The sequence below is a fragment of the Capricornis sumatraensis genome, chromosome 7 (genome assembly GCF_032405125.1).
Source record: "Capricornis sumatraensis isolate serow.1 chromosome 7, serow.2, whole genome shotgun sequence".
Lineage (NCBI taxonomy): Eukaryota > Metazoa > Chordata > Mammalia > Artiodactyla > Bovidae > Capricornis > Capricornis sumatraensis.
Genome location: NC_091075.1, coordinates 45870422 through 45887792, shown reverse-complemented (window position 1 = coordinate 45887792; position 17371 = coordinate 45870422). Strand labels below are relative to the sequence as shown.

Sequence of the window (17371 nt, the reverse complement as noted above, 5' to 3'; positions counted from 1 at the left end):
TAACTGGAGTTCAGTGCTAGAGAGAAAGGAAGTATGGGCACTGCTGGCTTCATTAGATGTCAGCAGCTTAGGTGCATTTTGTAATAGAATCTGTGTGGGATAATTGAGCTGATATTGTTAATGTCATAGTGTACAGAACTTAAAAAATGACTTAAGAAGCAGGTCAGATTGGACGACATGAAGTGCTTAAAGAAGAAAGGGAAACTAATCTACACAATATATATTTTAGGCATAAAAATGCAGATCAGTGAATTACTCAGCAAGTAATCAATAACTTACTATATTGTATGCCCAGCATTGGCATTGGTTGCCCAGGTACGCAAGAATATAGTACATTGCCCTATCAACAAGGTATATAAGCTCTAGTTTGGAAGATCTTGAGGTGGGTTTTTTTTCTTTTTACAGAGTGCTGAAATAAATATTATCTTTTAAAACATGTTGTTTACAGGTTCTTTCCTTCCATTGATGGGTTCTCAAAGGGGCAGAGTTTTATCTTATTTCTCTTTGTGTCTCCAACACCTAGCATGACTCTGACATATAGTAGGTGTTCAAAAATGTTTGTGCAATAAATAACTGAAAATCAGCTTTCCAAGGATGTGTTGGTGAGAATGAGTGTGGCAGGTGGGAAATTGAGTTAAATTTATATTTGCAAGAGCCCCTGTTGGAAGGAACATTGCCCTAGAAAGTACCCTTGGTCTTAAGAAATGAATACGTTTAAGATATGCTACAAATAAGATCCTACTTAGTGCCTGGCCAGGTAAAGAGGATTCAGGGTAGTTGCAGAGTTAAGGATCTGTAGAAATGTTATACAAACCCAGAAAGTCAAGAGAAACAGCAAGTTGTTTTGTTTTTTTTTTTTTCCGAGAAAAGTCCTTAGTTTGAATTTTGAGACAAGGAACCTCTTATCAGGTAGAAATGTCCAATAGTCAATTATAGATTTATGACTAAAGTTGGGAAAGATGTCAAGGAGAGAAATAAATGACTGTGGAGTGTTCAGTGATGAAATTATAAATGAAATCATGAAAGTGTATAGTTTCTCTTGGTATACTTCAGTTTCGGGCAGTGTTTGAACAGAGAATTATCTGAGCATTTTGATGCATATGCTATACAGGAGGCTGAAACACTATCAAAGCACTGTCTGAAGCCACGGTAGATAATGGTTAAAATGCTCTCAAGCCCTGAGGTTCTCTAAATCTTCTCTTTTAGTTAAGAAAACAAGACATAAATACGAGAAAAATGACTGAACAAGACAGAATCACATTTAGCATTATTAATACTGACATAACAAATAGCTAAATTAGAAAGCTTAACAATCAGATTGGTCCAGTAGAGGTATTAATTGATTGTATGATTCAGACCAAAAGGGAGTTTGGAATTTGAGGAGGACATGATTTTTGTGTTATGGGATAAATGTTCCGAATTTCATGTATCATGTACTCATTTGGTTAAACATATTCAGTCTATGCTGATTAATAGATTACTCATCTCCCAGGGTCAACTCACTCATGTCTTCCTCTGTTTTACTGTTTTTGCAGAAGATAGATGAAGAGAATGAGGCAAACTTGCTAGCGGTCCTCACAGAGACACTGGACAGTCTCCCTGTGGATGAAGACGGATTGCCCTCATTTGATGCGCTGACAGATGGAGATGTGACCACCGAGAATGAGGCTAGTCCTTCCTCCATGCCTGACGGCACCCCTCCGCCTCAGGAGGCAGAAGAGCCGTCTCTAGTAAGAACCCTTCCTACTGTTTAACAGGAATTGGAGTTGCCTCTGGCTACCCGCTGCATGGGTATGATGTAGTAACAATAAGGTTTGGATTTTTCATTTAGACTCATGCCAAAATAATCCCCAAGCATACTCAGAGTTGCAAATTCTGTGATTCCCTGTTGAAAACTGTTGATAATGCAGACTTCATGAGGTCTTACTGCAGCTTTTTGAAACTATCTTTTGCTGTTTATTTGTAGGTTTTGATGTCTTAATATTATTTATGTTTATGGTTAGAAACTTAGAAAATGTAGATGACTAAAATAATAGACAGAAAGTTCACCTGTAATAGCCTCTAATATCAAAAAGGATCAAAATCTCCTCTTGTTTTAAGATGTATCATGAGCATGTTCAGGAATTTTAAATAGATGCATAGATTTGAATGGTTGCATAGTATTTTATTGTTCAGAGATGAACCAATTCATTAAGCAATCCCTTATGGTTGGTTATTTAGTCTTTTTCCTAGTTTTTTTCATGATCATAAATTGCATGATAATTGATATATTTGTAGTTTTATTCTCATGCATATTATTTTAGAAATAGCAGGTAGATCAAAGAGCATGCAATATTTTAAGGCTTTGCATCCATAATTCTTACGAAGATTAGAAAATAATAGCACATTTGCAACCTAAGTTTCCTAAATTTATGGTAGGCAATGAAGAGTGGATTTGTTAGCAATGAAGAGTGAATTTTCTTTTCAAGGCAGTGCTCAACCAGGATTTTATTAGTTCTAAGACACAGTTTACCTTCTCAGCTATGGTAGCCATTTGTCACTTGCCATAAATCTGGTGTAAGAGCACATAATGTAAATTATGAAACGTCATCCTGCAAACTTTAATAATGTGCTTTGGCCTGCCTTATAGTTGCTGTTTCTCTCCCATCTCTAAGTTTTTAAATGTTAAAAGCATTCCATATAATATATTCCATATATTCCTTTGCATTTTGAGATTTCTGGTCTGGAGGAGACTGTCTTATAAACAATGATAACATATGTATCTCCCAATTTTTCCTTGTGTCAGTGGCATTGGCTTTGCCCTCTAGTGCTCTGATATAATAATACCCAATCATTTCCATCCACACCATGGTTTCAACTGAGAGGGGTTGTTAACTCAGAGTCATACTGCATGTCCCAGCAGGGAGGTCCTGGAAGGCCAGTGAATCAAATGAAGAGACAGAGGTCAAGAGAGAGGAAATGTTTTGCCTAAGCCAAAACCCACATCTCCTAATCTACAAGCCAGAACTCTACCTTCTTAAAAGTCCTTTTTAGCGAAACTTGCTCTTTTAGCCCAAATATTATTTGAATCAGTAGTGTTTTATGCTTATTTGAAAAACATGATTCAAAGCATCACAGAATCTTTCATTTATTGGTATTTGATTCATTTGGGTTATTGAGGGGAAAATGTACACACATTCCCCTAGCCTTCATTTATCAAAGCAGCTTTCTCAACTCTTAGGTATTTGGAATCTTTTTAGGAAGATTCTTTTGCCTTGTTTTATCTAAAGAAAAATTAAGGTAGACACAGCTAAGTTTTAAATGTGGCAAACAGTAACACTTTCACAATTGGTAGTGTAATACCCAGCTTTTTCTAATTTTTAAAAAATTAGTTTCCTTTAGTGCTATTGTGCTAAGGTGTTCTGTGATTAGAGTGAATCCATTTTTGTAATTATAATTAATTTTAAGGTTAAAGTTTTAGTAGCTTATTCTTATGCTTAAAAGATGCCTAACTTTTCTCGCTTTCCCTCCTCCTGGATCTGTTTCTAGCTTAAGAAGCTCTTACTGGCACCAGCCAACACTCAGCTAAGTTATAATGAATGCAGTGGCCTCAGTACCCAGAACCATGCAAACCATAATCACAGGATCAGAACAAACCCTGCAGTTGTTAAGGTACAATTGTAAAGTTTTTTAATATAGGAGGGGAAGTCACAAGGAGGTTTTGCTTAAAGCTATAAACAATAGGCTCCTATGTATTAATTCAGCTGGAATCCTGCAGAGACTTCATAATGGTGAAACATTATAAAATGGGTCTCCAAAAGCAGTAGTCTAGCTATTTGAAGCTAGGAAGAGTTCACTGATGCTTTGTCTTTGGACAATTGAAATGCAAGTTCTACCATCTGTTACTTCATGCCTATTTTATTAATACATGCAGCAGCGTGGGCTACAATAAAATTTGCTGATAGGTTGGTATCATCTATGAGTGTCTTTAAGATGCTGCAGTGCCATTTTGCCAGCTGTCTAACCTGAGAAAGATTGCTCAGGAATCACTGCAAAAGATCTATCTCTGCCATTAATTGGATGGAATGCTGGCAATGACATAATTCAGTTAGCGGGCTGTATTAAACAATGTTTGTCTTGCCATTCACTGTGAGTGAAAACGGAGCGTTAAGGGGTACTTAAGAGAATTGTGAATACTGGGCTCTGGCAATCAGTGGCAAATTAAGGTTTAAGCCAGCTTTTTTTTTTTTTTGAAATTCACAGTAAAGGCGCTGTAGGGTCTTGTTAGTTACATGTTGCTGAGTAGGAACATTGAAATGTAGGAGAAATGAAATAAAAAGCTGTATAAATGTCATTTAGGAATTTTAAATGTAATTTTCTTTCCTTGTTCTGCAAACAGTTATTCACAGCTCATAGATCTAGTACACTTAGACTGAACACTTCATTGAAAATCTCATCTCTTCAGAAAACCTATATCCATTTTGATAAGGTTCAGTTCACTAATTTTCCCTTTCTTTATGCCTTGTTTTTAAGACCGAGAATTCATGGAGCAATAAAGCGAAGAGCATTTGTCAACAGCAAAAGCCACAAAGACGTCCGTGCTCAGAGCTTCTCAAGTATCTGACCACAAATGATGACCCTCCTCACACCAAACCCACAGAGAACCGGAACAGCAGCAGAGACAAATGCACCTCCAAAAAGAAGGCCCACACACAATCGCAGACGCAACATCTACAAGGTAGGCTGGACCCCTGAACACCCACTGTTGGTAAGGGTGGTGAGGGCAGAGCAAACCTGCTCCAGGCTGAGGACACCCAAACCTCAGGCTTCTGTTCCATCGGTGTCTCTCTTGACAGAGAGTTCAACACTTTATGATAGTAGGGAAAAAAAATCCTTCCTTGGACCCAGATTGAACATATCCTATTCAGCTGAAATGCAGCCCAATTCACAATCCCCAAAAGGCACCTGAAATATTAGCCAGGTTGTGGGAGATGGGGAGCAGAGGGATTTGCAACATCAGGTGATGTTGGTAGGAATCTCTGAATTGCTGAGATAACTGAAGTTCTGAGCAAGCTGGGCTAGCCAATTCATGAAAAAGCTTTTATTTTTTTCCCTTCCAATAACGGGGGAAAAAATGAGGCACTGTTGATTGCTGTTTATGCTTTAAGAAATAGCAAATAGTACTTAGGCAGTCACTCCCAGTTATGATGTACATTCTATTTTTAGACTACATGGCACACTCACACATTTTATTTTGTAACTATCAATTTGGAAATTCCTGGATATTTAAAATTTTTTCTTTCTATTTAAAAATATATTGCTTATATACTAAACATCTGGGTTGACTTCTGTTGTCCCCATACGTTACTGAAAAGCTGACGCTCCTGAGCAGAACAGGGTGATTTGGGGAAAACTTCTGTTGGCAAATATAAAATTTTCTTTATTTTTGGTGTCTTCCCTCAAAGCATTCTAGTTGTAGAGGCCCAAAGAGAGCTCATAGAAAGTTGCTGTTCCTTTAATATATTTAACTTCCACATTATCTGTTCCTCTGACTTTGTAGTGGAAGTAGACACATTCTAAAATAGCAATTATAAACATCCACCTCTTTTTCTTCCTTCTGTTTCCCCAATTCCCCTTCCAGCTGCAGAGTGGTAGCCCCTGATCCCTGTTTTGAACCATGATTATTTCATACAGGTATGCTGTTGCTGCTGCTTTTAATACATCTTTTCTTTCCCAGTGTTTTGAATTTCCCTCTCTCATTCCTACTTCACCATAAGCCTGGGATTTTCATATTCCTTTAATGTTTTTAATTGGCTCTTAATTAGGTTTTCCTTGGTGGATATCTTGAAATCACTGTCCATCCCTTTCTATCAGTTCAAGGAACTATACTTATCAAAATGAGCCATAGTCTCTTAGTTCGCTTCCCCCTGATTGGCTTCTCAAACACACACACTGGAACAGTTTTCTTAGCTCAGGACCAACTGTGCTGTGGGATTCTAGGCCCTGAATTGAAGGACTCACTGGACTAGTCGTTGCCTGGTCCTGGTCATGCATTCATTTTCTAGAGCTGAATTTAAAGCTGCAAACTTGCTAGAACCCTTTAGTGAGTGAACCTAGTCCAGCAGCACATTCTCTGAAGTGTGTGTGGGGTTTTCTGTTGTTCTTTTTTTTTTTTTGTCCAGTTGGTCCTTTTGGATTCTGAGGATTTTAAAACTTTGTCAGTCCACGCACCACTAAATATTACTGTAATCTGTTACAAACCATGGCAGTGAGAAAGTAAATTGGCCTTTGAAGGACATATTCTTTGGATGAGACCTGCTGTATGTAGGTTTTTTTAATAAGGTATATTTCAGTGGTGAGGCAGCAAAAGTGTAGCTAGCTCAGAACAGAACAAAGCTTATTAACCAAAAAAAAAAAAAAAAATCCTGTAGTTACTTAAGGTCTAAAAGAAAACAAACATGTAGCTATGGCTGATTGTTAAAAACCAATAGGATATAAATGCTGAGTTTCAGGGGATATTTATTATTCAGAATTTTAATATAGAAAATATATGAATGATTAGAGACAATAGCTAAGAGAATTTTCTGAGGTTTCCTTACTGAATGTATTGTCATTTTTTCACACTAGCTTCATGTGTGCTTTCTGTACTGTTGTGCATCAAGCTCACTTCCTTAGTATAATGGTCTGGGCTTTGGCAATTGTGGGGGCCCATTTGTTCTTTTATTGATCCCTTTGTTAATGCAGTCATTCATCAAAAATATCATGATCTTCATGAAAAAGATTCATTCCTGTCCTCAAGGATCTCAGAGTCCCTGGTCTTCCAGTCTTTGGAATAGTGTGGTTAAACTTACAAAAAACCAAATCAGCACTTTTGGTTTTTCTAAGTGTGGGCTTATTTTGGGATTGGATTCTTGAAGCTATACCCTTGCTGTGGCCCTCATTTACTGGTTGCATTTTGTCTCATGAAATATGACCACTTCCTGTCCATCTCCTTCCATTGCCATAGGCTTTACTTGTACCCAGCTATCAGAATTTTGGAAATCTTCCTTTGAACATTACCCTAAACCCTGAAAACTGAAATTTCAGCAACTTATTTACAATGCACATCATTGTGTGACAACGCATAGTTCATACCTGGTAATATTTGTGTAGAACCTGTATAGATCATCTTAATTATTAATTGAGCACCAGGGAAGTTGGTAAAGTTCCTTCATAAATGTGTTCTTTTTGAAAGGCTCTTTATATCAGATATACTAAAAAATTAATGTCAAATCAGTTTATTTATTGGTATATCTGAAAAAGCCAATCAATCAGTGCACCTAATTTGTGTTAGCTTCATATTTCTGGATGCACACTGGATAGATGATAAACATTCAGTTGCTTGAAAATGAATTTTAAATCTACAAATTAAATATGTAAATACTATTTGTCCAAGTAAAGTACCTAATTTCAACCTAATTTGGACATAAATAATATTTTCACATTTCAAGGGACCTTAATTACTGAGGTTGATTAATTTGTTTTAGTATCTATTGAATGCAATTCTTTTTGATAATAGGAGAAGGAAAACATATTCTGGGCCCAACTCTGCCAGTAACTAGTTTTATGGCCCTGGAAATATCATTAAGCATCTTAGGTCTCAAGTTTTTCATCCATAAAATAAGAAAATTTATTCTAAAGACCTTTTTGGTTTCAAGTCCATGATTTTCATTACATAAATGACTACCTCTTGACCTTTTGAAAGTAGTTATTTTAACGAGAAAAAATGACAAAACCTACATACATATAAATATATCTTTATAGGTAAGCATATATATATGTATATATATATATCTATATACACATAATATGTGGATGTATACCCCAAGTACGTTTCTCACCAGTTTTCTCCTCCTTCTGTTCAAAATACAAGACTGCCAAGGAGAAGCAATTGAAATTTTGGAGTGAGAAGATTCTTACTCCACCCTTCATAATTGGGAAATGCCTCCTGTAGGAGGTAAGACTCAGGAAACATCAAAAAAAGTAGATGAGCTCTCTTTGCAAGTCTATAGGTCTCTCAACTGATAAACGTTATTTTTACTTTAGTTGTCTATCAGATTTGGGGATCTGAACCCTTCTAAACTATTTGGGTCAGTGTTTATAATTTGTCATGATCTCTCAATTAATTTTCAGCAGATAGAATGGTTATTGAGGGAGTTTGGCCTCATAGAAATAACCTATTCTCAAAGCTAGATGTAAAATTATACATTTTAGGAGAAAAATCAACTGAATATTCATAACGTTCTGTCGTCTTGTAGTTACTCTGCTGTTTTCGTGTCTAAACAAACCGTGTACTATATTCCAAATTAAAATAGAAAACATTATTTTTCTCTGATGGTCTTATGCAAATTTTGTATCCTTAACAGTGATGCTACATTTTGGGGAAAATTCTGTTTTCGTATGTTTTCAAATGATAGTCTACTGATGCAAATGTTGTTTGGAATTTGTTTTAGCATAATGGACTGTTGTCTGACTTTGATCCAATATTCAGGGATTTCCTTACTTTAGTTTTCCTGTTTCCAGTTTCCAACTTGACTGTTGTAGAAAGAAACCAAATCAGAAAAACACTCAATGTTTCATAATTAGTTTCCTTTTTTTTCCTTTAGCCAAACCAACAACTTTATCTCTTCCTCTGACCCCAGAGTCACCAAAGTAAGTATTAAGAAATGTAACCATTTTCAGAAAGGGAAGGGGGTTCTAATACATTTGGCTACAGCAACTCCATTTCAGTTTGTTTTTATAAATGTGCCATATCTTCCAGTGACCCCAAGGGTTCCCCATTTGAGAACAAGACTATTGAGCGAACCTTAAGTGTGGAACTCTCTGGAACTGCAGGTAAGTCTTACATTTCATTTGGACCTTTTTGAATGGATGAGTGTGTATGTGAAATGTATATTAAACAAAGTATAGTCTCTATGCAATTAATGAAATTAACTAAGAGTATAAACAACATTGAACAAGAAGTTATCTATAAATATTTTCAGTTGTTTATTTTTTTAAGAGGAGACATTTATTGTTTGTCAGACTTGGGACAGACTCTCTAATGTATATTACTGATTTGGGTCCACAAATAAACCTACTCCCAATTAAGACACTAAAACTTGAATAGGAGGAGAAATGAACCTTTATTGGTCTTCCACTCAATAAATATGCCAAGCATAAAAATCTTTTAGCTAATTTCACAAGAGCCTCATGAAGATGGTGGTGTTTTTGTTTTTTAAGATGAGGAAGTAAGGTTCAGAGATGTTAAGTAACTTGCCCAAGATCACAGAGCTAGAAAGCAAAGAGTAAAAGTTTGAACTCAGGTTTACTTGAAATATGTTGTTACTGTTTATTATACTTAATAGTATAATGCTCTCTTATATTTGATACTGTTTTTATGTCTTTTCAGTAAAGGAGAAAAATGAAAATATGCCCATTCACCAAAACAAAATGTTCTTATATATTTTAAACAAGAGCAATTTCCTTCACCATTTGGACTTCTGAATTTATTTGGCCAGTCTTACTCCACATCCTGAAGAGGAAGAAGCTTTAAAAACTTGAACTAATCCCTAAGAGACTTACAAATCCAAAGAGTTCCTAGGCAGACATCTGAGTGGGGTGCAAATGGTACCTTTGCAGTAAGAGCTTAGGTTTAGGTACTTGAACCTCACTAGAAAGTGAATCTTAGGATGTCTAAACAAGAAGTTCCTAGGCTCTGGCCATTGCTGATAAGGGTAAAGGAACAGTAAGTTAAACAAGACGCTTTCAACCAGAACTGTGGTGCCTACACGCACCGTGGTCATTGTTGCTAAGTTTAATTTCACACTCTGAGTTTGCTAAATTACCTCCTTATGAAAGGTCTATTGCATGATTGCATGATTTGGTCAAGCAGTAGAGCAGATAATTTCATGGTATTTATATATATTTTATGTATGTGTATACAGGTATAAATATATTGTTACAAATACACATATACACACATGTATTCACATATAAAATATATACATAACATCATTTCTTAAATAAATTAAAATTACACATGATTATAAGTAACTTTTGTGTGTATATATTATGTACATTAGACTCCTTATCTAACCAATGAGTGAGTATTTGGTGGGCTTATTTTAAAAAGTTGATTGAAGTATACACAGTTTAATTGTTTTGCTTCTGCTTAAAACATACAAATTATGTATTCAAATATGAAACTTTTGGTATAAGACCTTTGCACTGAACTAAAATGTACTAATGGGGGATCCATTCATCTTTGTGGTACAAACATCCCTAATAATGTATCATGGATGGTATTTACTTGTCTTTTCTTGCTTTTTGAAGGAAAAATAATTAAGGCTATTTGTGTGGTAGCCTGAGTGCAGAATCATTCTAGATTTTTATGATTTTTAATATAAATCATAATCATAATTCCCCATGTTTTCCCAGTATTTTCATTTGACAGCCCTTCTTTTAGTAACATACCTTTATTGGATCTTTCTATATAAACTTGGCTTAATCCTATTTCATTCATCTACATAATGTTTTATTATTTTACATAATTTCAGTCACCAGTATAACAGACATTACCAAATTTGGGAAAATATACTACTTTGGCTCTAGTAATGGCGATGGCACCCCATTCCAGTACTCTTGCCTGGAAAATCCCATGGACGGAGGAGCCTGGTGGGCTGCAGATCATGGGATCGCAAAGAGTTGGACACGACTGAGCAGCTTCACTTTCACTTTTCACTTTCATGCACTGGAGAAGGAAATGGCAACTCACTCCAGTGTTCTTGCCTGGAGAATCCCAGGGACCGGGGAGCCTGGTGAGCTCCCGTCTATGGGGTCGCACAGAGTCAGACACGACTGAAGAGACTTAGCAGCAGCAGCAGCAACAATCCAGTTGAAAGGAATTCCGTTAATTGAGAGTGTTCTGGATTCAGTGTGTGTAAGTTACTTCGGTTTAGAAAGGACTGAGAAAGCTTTCACTACATATAACAATACCAAGCTTTCCATTAAAGAAAACCATTTTAAAAATTTTTATAAATAATATAAGCTTACTATAAAAAATGTCAGAAATACAAACTAGTGGAAAATTGTGTATAGTTCTAAATTGTTTTCTATGAATAGTTTTACATCTGTGACAGTTTTGTATACACATAATTTTGCATTCTGTTTCTTCAGTTAACATTTTAAATATGGAAGGTTTATATTATCAGAGACCCTTTATTATCAGGCTTTTTTTTAGTAGGCTATGTAACATTGGTTTGAGTGGATACCTCAAAATGTATAAAAATTTATTTATACTTTTACTGTTATACATTTAGTTTGTTTTAAAGTGCTACTATTCTGAAATAGCACTAGGGTGGAAATTTTTGTTTATAAATTTTTTACTCTTATTTTTCTCAAAATAAATTTCTAGTACTCATTAATATTGAACATAAGGATATAAATATCTTGGGGGTTTTGATCCATATTGTCAAAAGATGTGTTTCTACTCATGCGCTTACTATAAAAGTGTAGATATATTTGCCTTATTACATCCTAGCTAGGATTGGGTATCTTTGTTTTTACAGTGTTTGCTAATTTACATGTATATCATATAATTTAAATTGCATTCCTTCTATTCAGGAGATTATAGTGTTACAAAAAAGCACTTAACTTTCTTCTTGTCAGAAATTTTACTATTTCTCTTATTGACCTAACATTAAATAATTTAATTATACATTTGAAAGGTTAGTAGGTCATACTATTGAGATTTTATAAGAGAAACTTTAAAAAAATACTTGCCACCCTTAAAAATATCTACAGTACAGTGAATTTATTTCTGTTGGTGAATCAGAATTCATCTTACTAGTTTAAATCCCTCTTTCTTAGTGCTTTGAAAGGTTATTGAGTACCATGGAAATCAGTTTACCCATATATATAACATATACAATACCAGCTCTATGCTTGCAACACAGTAGGTTTTGGGAAATGCATAACAAGCATAAGACATAGAGACTAATCCATGTAAAGCATAGAATATTATACTTGGCTCATAGAAGGTGCTAAATAAATATTCTTGTTTTTAAGATGTGGGCTTATAGTCAGTTTGGAAAATAATACATATAGCCCAAGTAACATGAAGGGAAGATAATATTTAGTGTTTATAATATTTTACTACTTTCTAAGGAAGGTGGGTCCAGAGATTGGTTTTTCATTTGTTGAGCAAGGTGGTAATGAGTGCAGATACAAATCACATAAGCTGATGCAAAGTCAAATTGCATTACATACCAGAAGGTATTTCCAGCTACAGGAAAATCAAGGGATGAAAAAGAACCTGGAGGCTGCAGAAGGTGGCTGGAAGAGGTTTGAAACTTGCCTGGAGGATGGTATAGGGAGGAAGGGACCGGGGAGGAGAGTTTTCTTTTTGTTTTGTTTTTTTATAGAGGTATTGTGGGTTTGAAATGGTAGACAGTACCTCTATCTCCACTAAACATCTTCAGTAAAATTTGTGTAGTGGTGTTTGAAGGATGGGCAAACACTGATTGTGCCTCAAGAGCATCATCCAAGGGAGAAAACAAGTTATCAGAGGGAACCCTTCACATGGCTTCAAGTTACCATGATTGTGCAAAAGATTGCAAAGAATTGTAGAGAGCATTCAGAATTGAAGAAAGCATTAAGGCAATACCATTAGGCAGTGAATGACGGAGCTGACCTGTGGAAAGGAGTCTAAGCAAGCTCCAGGAGTTGGTGATGGACAGGGAAGTCTGGCGTGTTGCAGTCCACGGGGTTGCAAAGAGTCAGACACGATTGAGCGACTGAACTGAATTCAAGGGAGAAAAATATTTGCATTTGATTTTTACATGCGTGGGTGGAAAGGGGAGAAGATGTTTCTGGAGCAAAAGATACCACATTATAAATTGAAATATAAGATTGTCAATATTCAACATTTTTGATGTATGAAAAAAATGGTGATTTCATGTAGTACAGCCTGAACTAATATACTTTATAAACTGAAGAACTTCAAATGAAAGTAGTTTATAATGATATTTTAAAAACCAGCATAGTTTAGTGAAGTTGTGAAAAACCTTGGCTCTGATATTGGACAAACCAAAGTTCAAATTCTGGATCTGCCCCAATCTAGCTGTATGGCCTTTGGTCAATTTAATTAAATTTTGTAAGATTCGGGATGCTTTGTATCAAATGAAGCTGATCACAGTGCCTACATCTCATTGAGTCACTGTGAGGATTAAGTGAGCTAAAACATGAAAAAAGCTTAGTCCAGTGCCAGCATATGTGTTCAGTTAGCTATTCAATTACTAACTCTACATTAAATTCATCTATGGAAGTCACTGTAACTTTCATCTCTTCAACTTTGGCTACCTTTACCTCTTTCCTTTCATTGGTCTTAATATTATCTCCTGTTTCATTTATGAAATTATATATTATTTTATATAAGTATTCTTTTTATAGTAAAATCTCCCTAATTTCCCATGAAATTGAACATATACTGCTTTTGGTATGGGTGTGAGATTTACCAAATCAAGGTAGAAAAGTCTCCCCTTGGACATTCATTTGCTACTACAAGTCCTAGAGGCTAGGCACTCACTAATAGGCACTTCGCATATGTTAATATTAGTTTTTGACTGTCTGTCCACTTAATTGTTAAGGAAAATATGTTGATTCTAGCTCTGTGGTAGACCCTGGGTTCAAAGCAGTTCTGTCTGACTAGAGATTATGGCTCTTTCCTGAAGCCTGAATTTTAAAGATAGTGGTGGACATCTGTTATGTTAAATAGGTTTTATTTCACTTGCCAAGTGTCATTGATTAGTATTGGCTGCCAGAAGCATTGTGTTGAGAAGGATTCTAAGGCCAAGTCTGTACTCAGTGGGAATGTCATGATCAATTAGTGATGCCTGCCTCTGGGGCACCAGAGAGGTAGACAGGATGGGGATGGCATTCAGGTTGTTGATTTGCTGATTCTTGCTGTATACATTTAATGCCTTTAGTTACAACAGAGCACATGGATCAAGCTGTTACCCAGGCCTTTCTTGTGTCTTCTTTTTCTTTACTCTTGCAAATTTTAGTGAAATTTTCCAAATGTTTAAGTGAAAATGTAAAGAGTCAACAAAATTCTAAGACCTCCAGAATAATCCCTTGGCCCCATCTGCAGAGTCTTAGGGGAACAGGAGGGATGAGTTAGGAAGTTTGCTTTATTAGGTATCACCAGCTGGTCTGACTTTGTGTTTGTCCTAAACTAGCTCATTTTGGCTGATTAAAAAAAAAAAAATGCATCTCTTTTACAGGTGTAAAAACTAATTTGATTTCAAAATAACTGTTAGTAAAGCAAGATGAGAAAAAAAGAGAATGCTCTTTTGGCAGAAGGCATTTAAATCTATTGCATATGGAGATGTTCAGAGTGTTAGAATTTTTGTTTCTGAAATGGGAATGGCAAAGCAATGTCAGCTCAACACGATGATGGTTTTAACCACAGGACATGAAGGAATTTGATTTAGGTAACAAAGTGAGTGACAACCCCTCCCCAATTTTTATTTATATATATGTGTATATATAGTACATATATATATATGTGTATGTGTGTGTATGTATATATACATATATATATATAGGGAGTTTCCCTGGTGGCTCAGTGGTAAAGAATCTATCTGCCAATGCAGGAGGTGCAAGTTCGATCCCTGGGTTAGGAAGATCTCCTGGGGGAGGAAATGGTAACCCATTCCAGTTTTCTTGCCTGGACTTAGGAGCCTGGTGGGCTACAGTCCATGGGGTTGCAAAGAGCGGGACGTGACTGAGCACGCCTGCGTATAGGTATATATGTATAGACATGGATATGTATTTATAAGTACCTATATATATAAACATTATTGTGTTACTATAAAAGTAATAAGAATTAATATAACTATTTTCAAACTATTTGGGAAGAAAGAACAAAACCGCCAGCAGTCTCATCACCCTAACACAGGAGGCCTTAGTAATGTTTTCCTCCACTGACATGTATGTTTTCCCCATGGTTCTCACGATAGTGGACTTCTGATTTCCTGTCCTTTTAAAAGGTGATTTTGCTGGATGGAATATTGACAAACAGCATACATTTGCTATACGCTCTTGCTATATACATCTTCTGTATGTGACTTATCTGTGAGGAGATAGAACAAAGCAAAATATGAGAAGGAGTTTTTTTTTTTTTTTTCTTTTTTGGTGGTAGTAGTTGGTAGTTTTAAAGGAAAGCCACAATGACAGAGAACGAGAAAGAGATTTTGACAGGCCGTATAATCCATTCCTATGGCTGAAGAAGCCAAGAAAGGGAGACCCAACAAATTCTCTTTACAGCCCATTCCAGTGTTTGGCAACTTGTCCTGACAGGAATTTCTTCCATATTTCAAGCATATCCTTCATTCTCTTGTTTTAATCTCATTCTTCTTGCCTCAACGTCTGAAAAGTGCCTCAGTTTTTTTTCTGGAAATGGTACTGTCTAATTTCTTTCAAGCCAAGGATAGCAAAGCAGTTTTCTCTCCCACATCTACTTCAGGGGTTTGGTGAGAGAGACACCCTGACAGCTTCTCCTGCCCCAGCTCTGTGGGAAAGTGCCTGAGGGCCAATGGATAACAGCTCTACATTTTCCATGAGAAAGCTGGGGCATTAGACACATGTCATGGGAGACATGTCAGACACATGTTCTGAAGTTTTTCTGTAAGGCCAGTTTGTTGCGCAGTAATCAGGAGTGACATAAGAAATGCTTAAAAAGCAGGAAAGGTGGGAGCTCCGTCAGTCAGAGTGGACATGCCAGCCTGGGTACCAGAGCAGGGTGTGGGAGAGGCCCTCTGTGCCAGGGGTTAACACTTTGATCGCTGGCTCTTGTAAAGATCCAGTGAGTCTTGGGGAAGTTAGGGATGAAGAAAGAGTACTGGGGGAACTTTTATAAACAGAATATTAGCAGTAACAATAGCAGTAAACTGATTGAGTTTCAGGCCTTCCTATGCTCCCTTGTCACCCACTCCGAGTTCTTGAAGCCAAAAGTGTGTGGATGAACTCAAGTCACACACCTCTTTGCCCAGTCCTCCTCCTTTGGTAAGTTTTTAAGAAAATTAGAAAATCATCTTCTCATTTTCTTTCCTTGAGAAATCTTTGAATTGGCATGTAACATAAGAAAAATCCCACTGTCAAACTCCAGAGTAAGTCTCAGATTTAGCAAGAGGTTGTGTCAAATGCAAACCATAAGACTACGTAAACTATTTAAAAAAATCTTGCTGAAGTCTTTGGCTGGATAGTGGAGCACAGAATACAGAATAGAGGACTCGCCATTTATTAGAGTCATTCAATTAAACAAACCAACCCAAAAGAGAACTCCTCAAAGGAAATCGTTTTATATCACATAATGAAACACAAAACCAAACCAAACTTGTCTCTGACTTTTTTTTTAAAGGTTTGCTTAAAAAGATAACTGGAGAGTGTGTACCACTTCCTCCAGATTTGCTGTGCAGAAGTGCATAAGTGTGAGTGATGTAGAGGTACTTGTTTATTATAGAGCACATTTCAATGCAGTAATCATAAATATTGCTAAGGTTGTGCTCTGTTGAAATATGACCTACATACTCTTGATTGTTTGTGTTACGTGATTTGTCTGACACCCATTACATTCTGGGTAATAGCAGCCATTTGTTGCTCTGCACAGCAGGCTCTTTTGACAAAAGAAAATAGGCAGCAATAAAAAAGCTATAGTCTGAATTACATTCTGCACAGTGCTGCACTGCTGAGAGTTTGTGCAAGTGTGTTAACAATGTTCTGAACTGCCTCTTGTCAGCCTTCAGCCTGTAATGGCCATCTGTCCTCACATAAATCTATCAAAACCTGCTAAGTTCAAGAGAGAGCATGGAATATACCTTGTACTGTCAACACCAAAATGTACACATTCCCCAGAAAATCAACACACAGGAAATAATCCAGAGGTTATGGGAGGCATTAGCACTGTTGATTTAGGCTTGTGGGATGAAATTGAGAGTCTGGCGATTAGTGGGAAGATGACAGGGGTAGTGGCATTGAGGAATTGAGTATTGACTGCCCTCCTACCCCAAGGGAGAACCTTCTGGATGGAGGAGATGGGGTTAGAGAAATCAAATTAGTTCAGGAGCAGCAAAGGGTTCCCTGTCCTGTCCATGGCTCCTAAACTTTGGACATCACATTTAGAAGAAACAAAAAAAGAATACTTCTGACACTTCTGCTTCACTTTGTTTTGTTTTGCTCTGGACCTCAGGAACTCTATCTGGAAATAGATTTTCAATGAGACTCTGGTCCCATGAACTCTTGTGACCCTCAAGATGTCTCAGTCTTGCTTTGGGATAATCTCCTTGAATTAAAGAAATTTTCAGTTAAAAGT

The 17371-nt window shown here is 36.5% G+C and overlaps 1 protein-coding gene across 3 annotated transcripts in view; it reads left to right on the top strand.

Annotated features, from left to right (window-relative positions):
- PPARGC1A (PPARG coactivator 1 alpha) overlaps nucleotides 1–17371 on the top strand; it is a 327111-nt gene that overhangs the window by 284256 nt on the left and 25484 nt on the right. For all 3 annotated transcript variants that reach the window (XM_068975651.1, XM_068975649.1, XM_068975650.1), the window contains exons 3-7: nucleotides 1536–1730; nucleotides 3529–3651; nucleotides 4513–4717; nucleotides 8625–8670; nucleotides 8780–8853. In XM_068975651.1, coding sequence (XP_068831752.1) covers nucleotides 1536–1730; nucleotides 3529–3651; nucleotides 4513–4717; nucleotides 8625–8670; nucleotides 8780–8853 — 643 coding nt within the window. The remainder of the gene's footprint in view (nucleotides 1–1535; nucleotides 1731–3528; nucleotides 3652–4512; nucleotides 4718–8624; nucleotides 8671–8779; nucleotides 8854–17371) is intronic.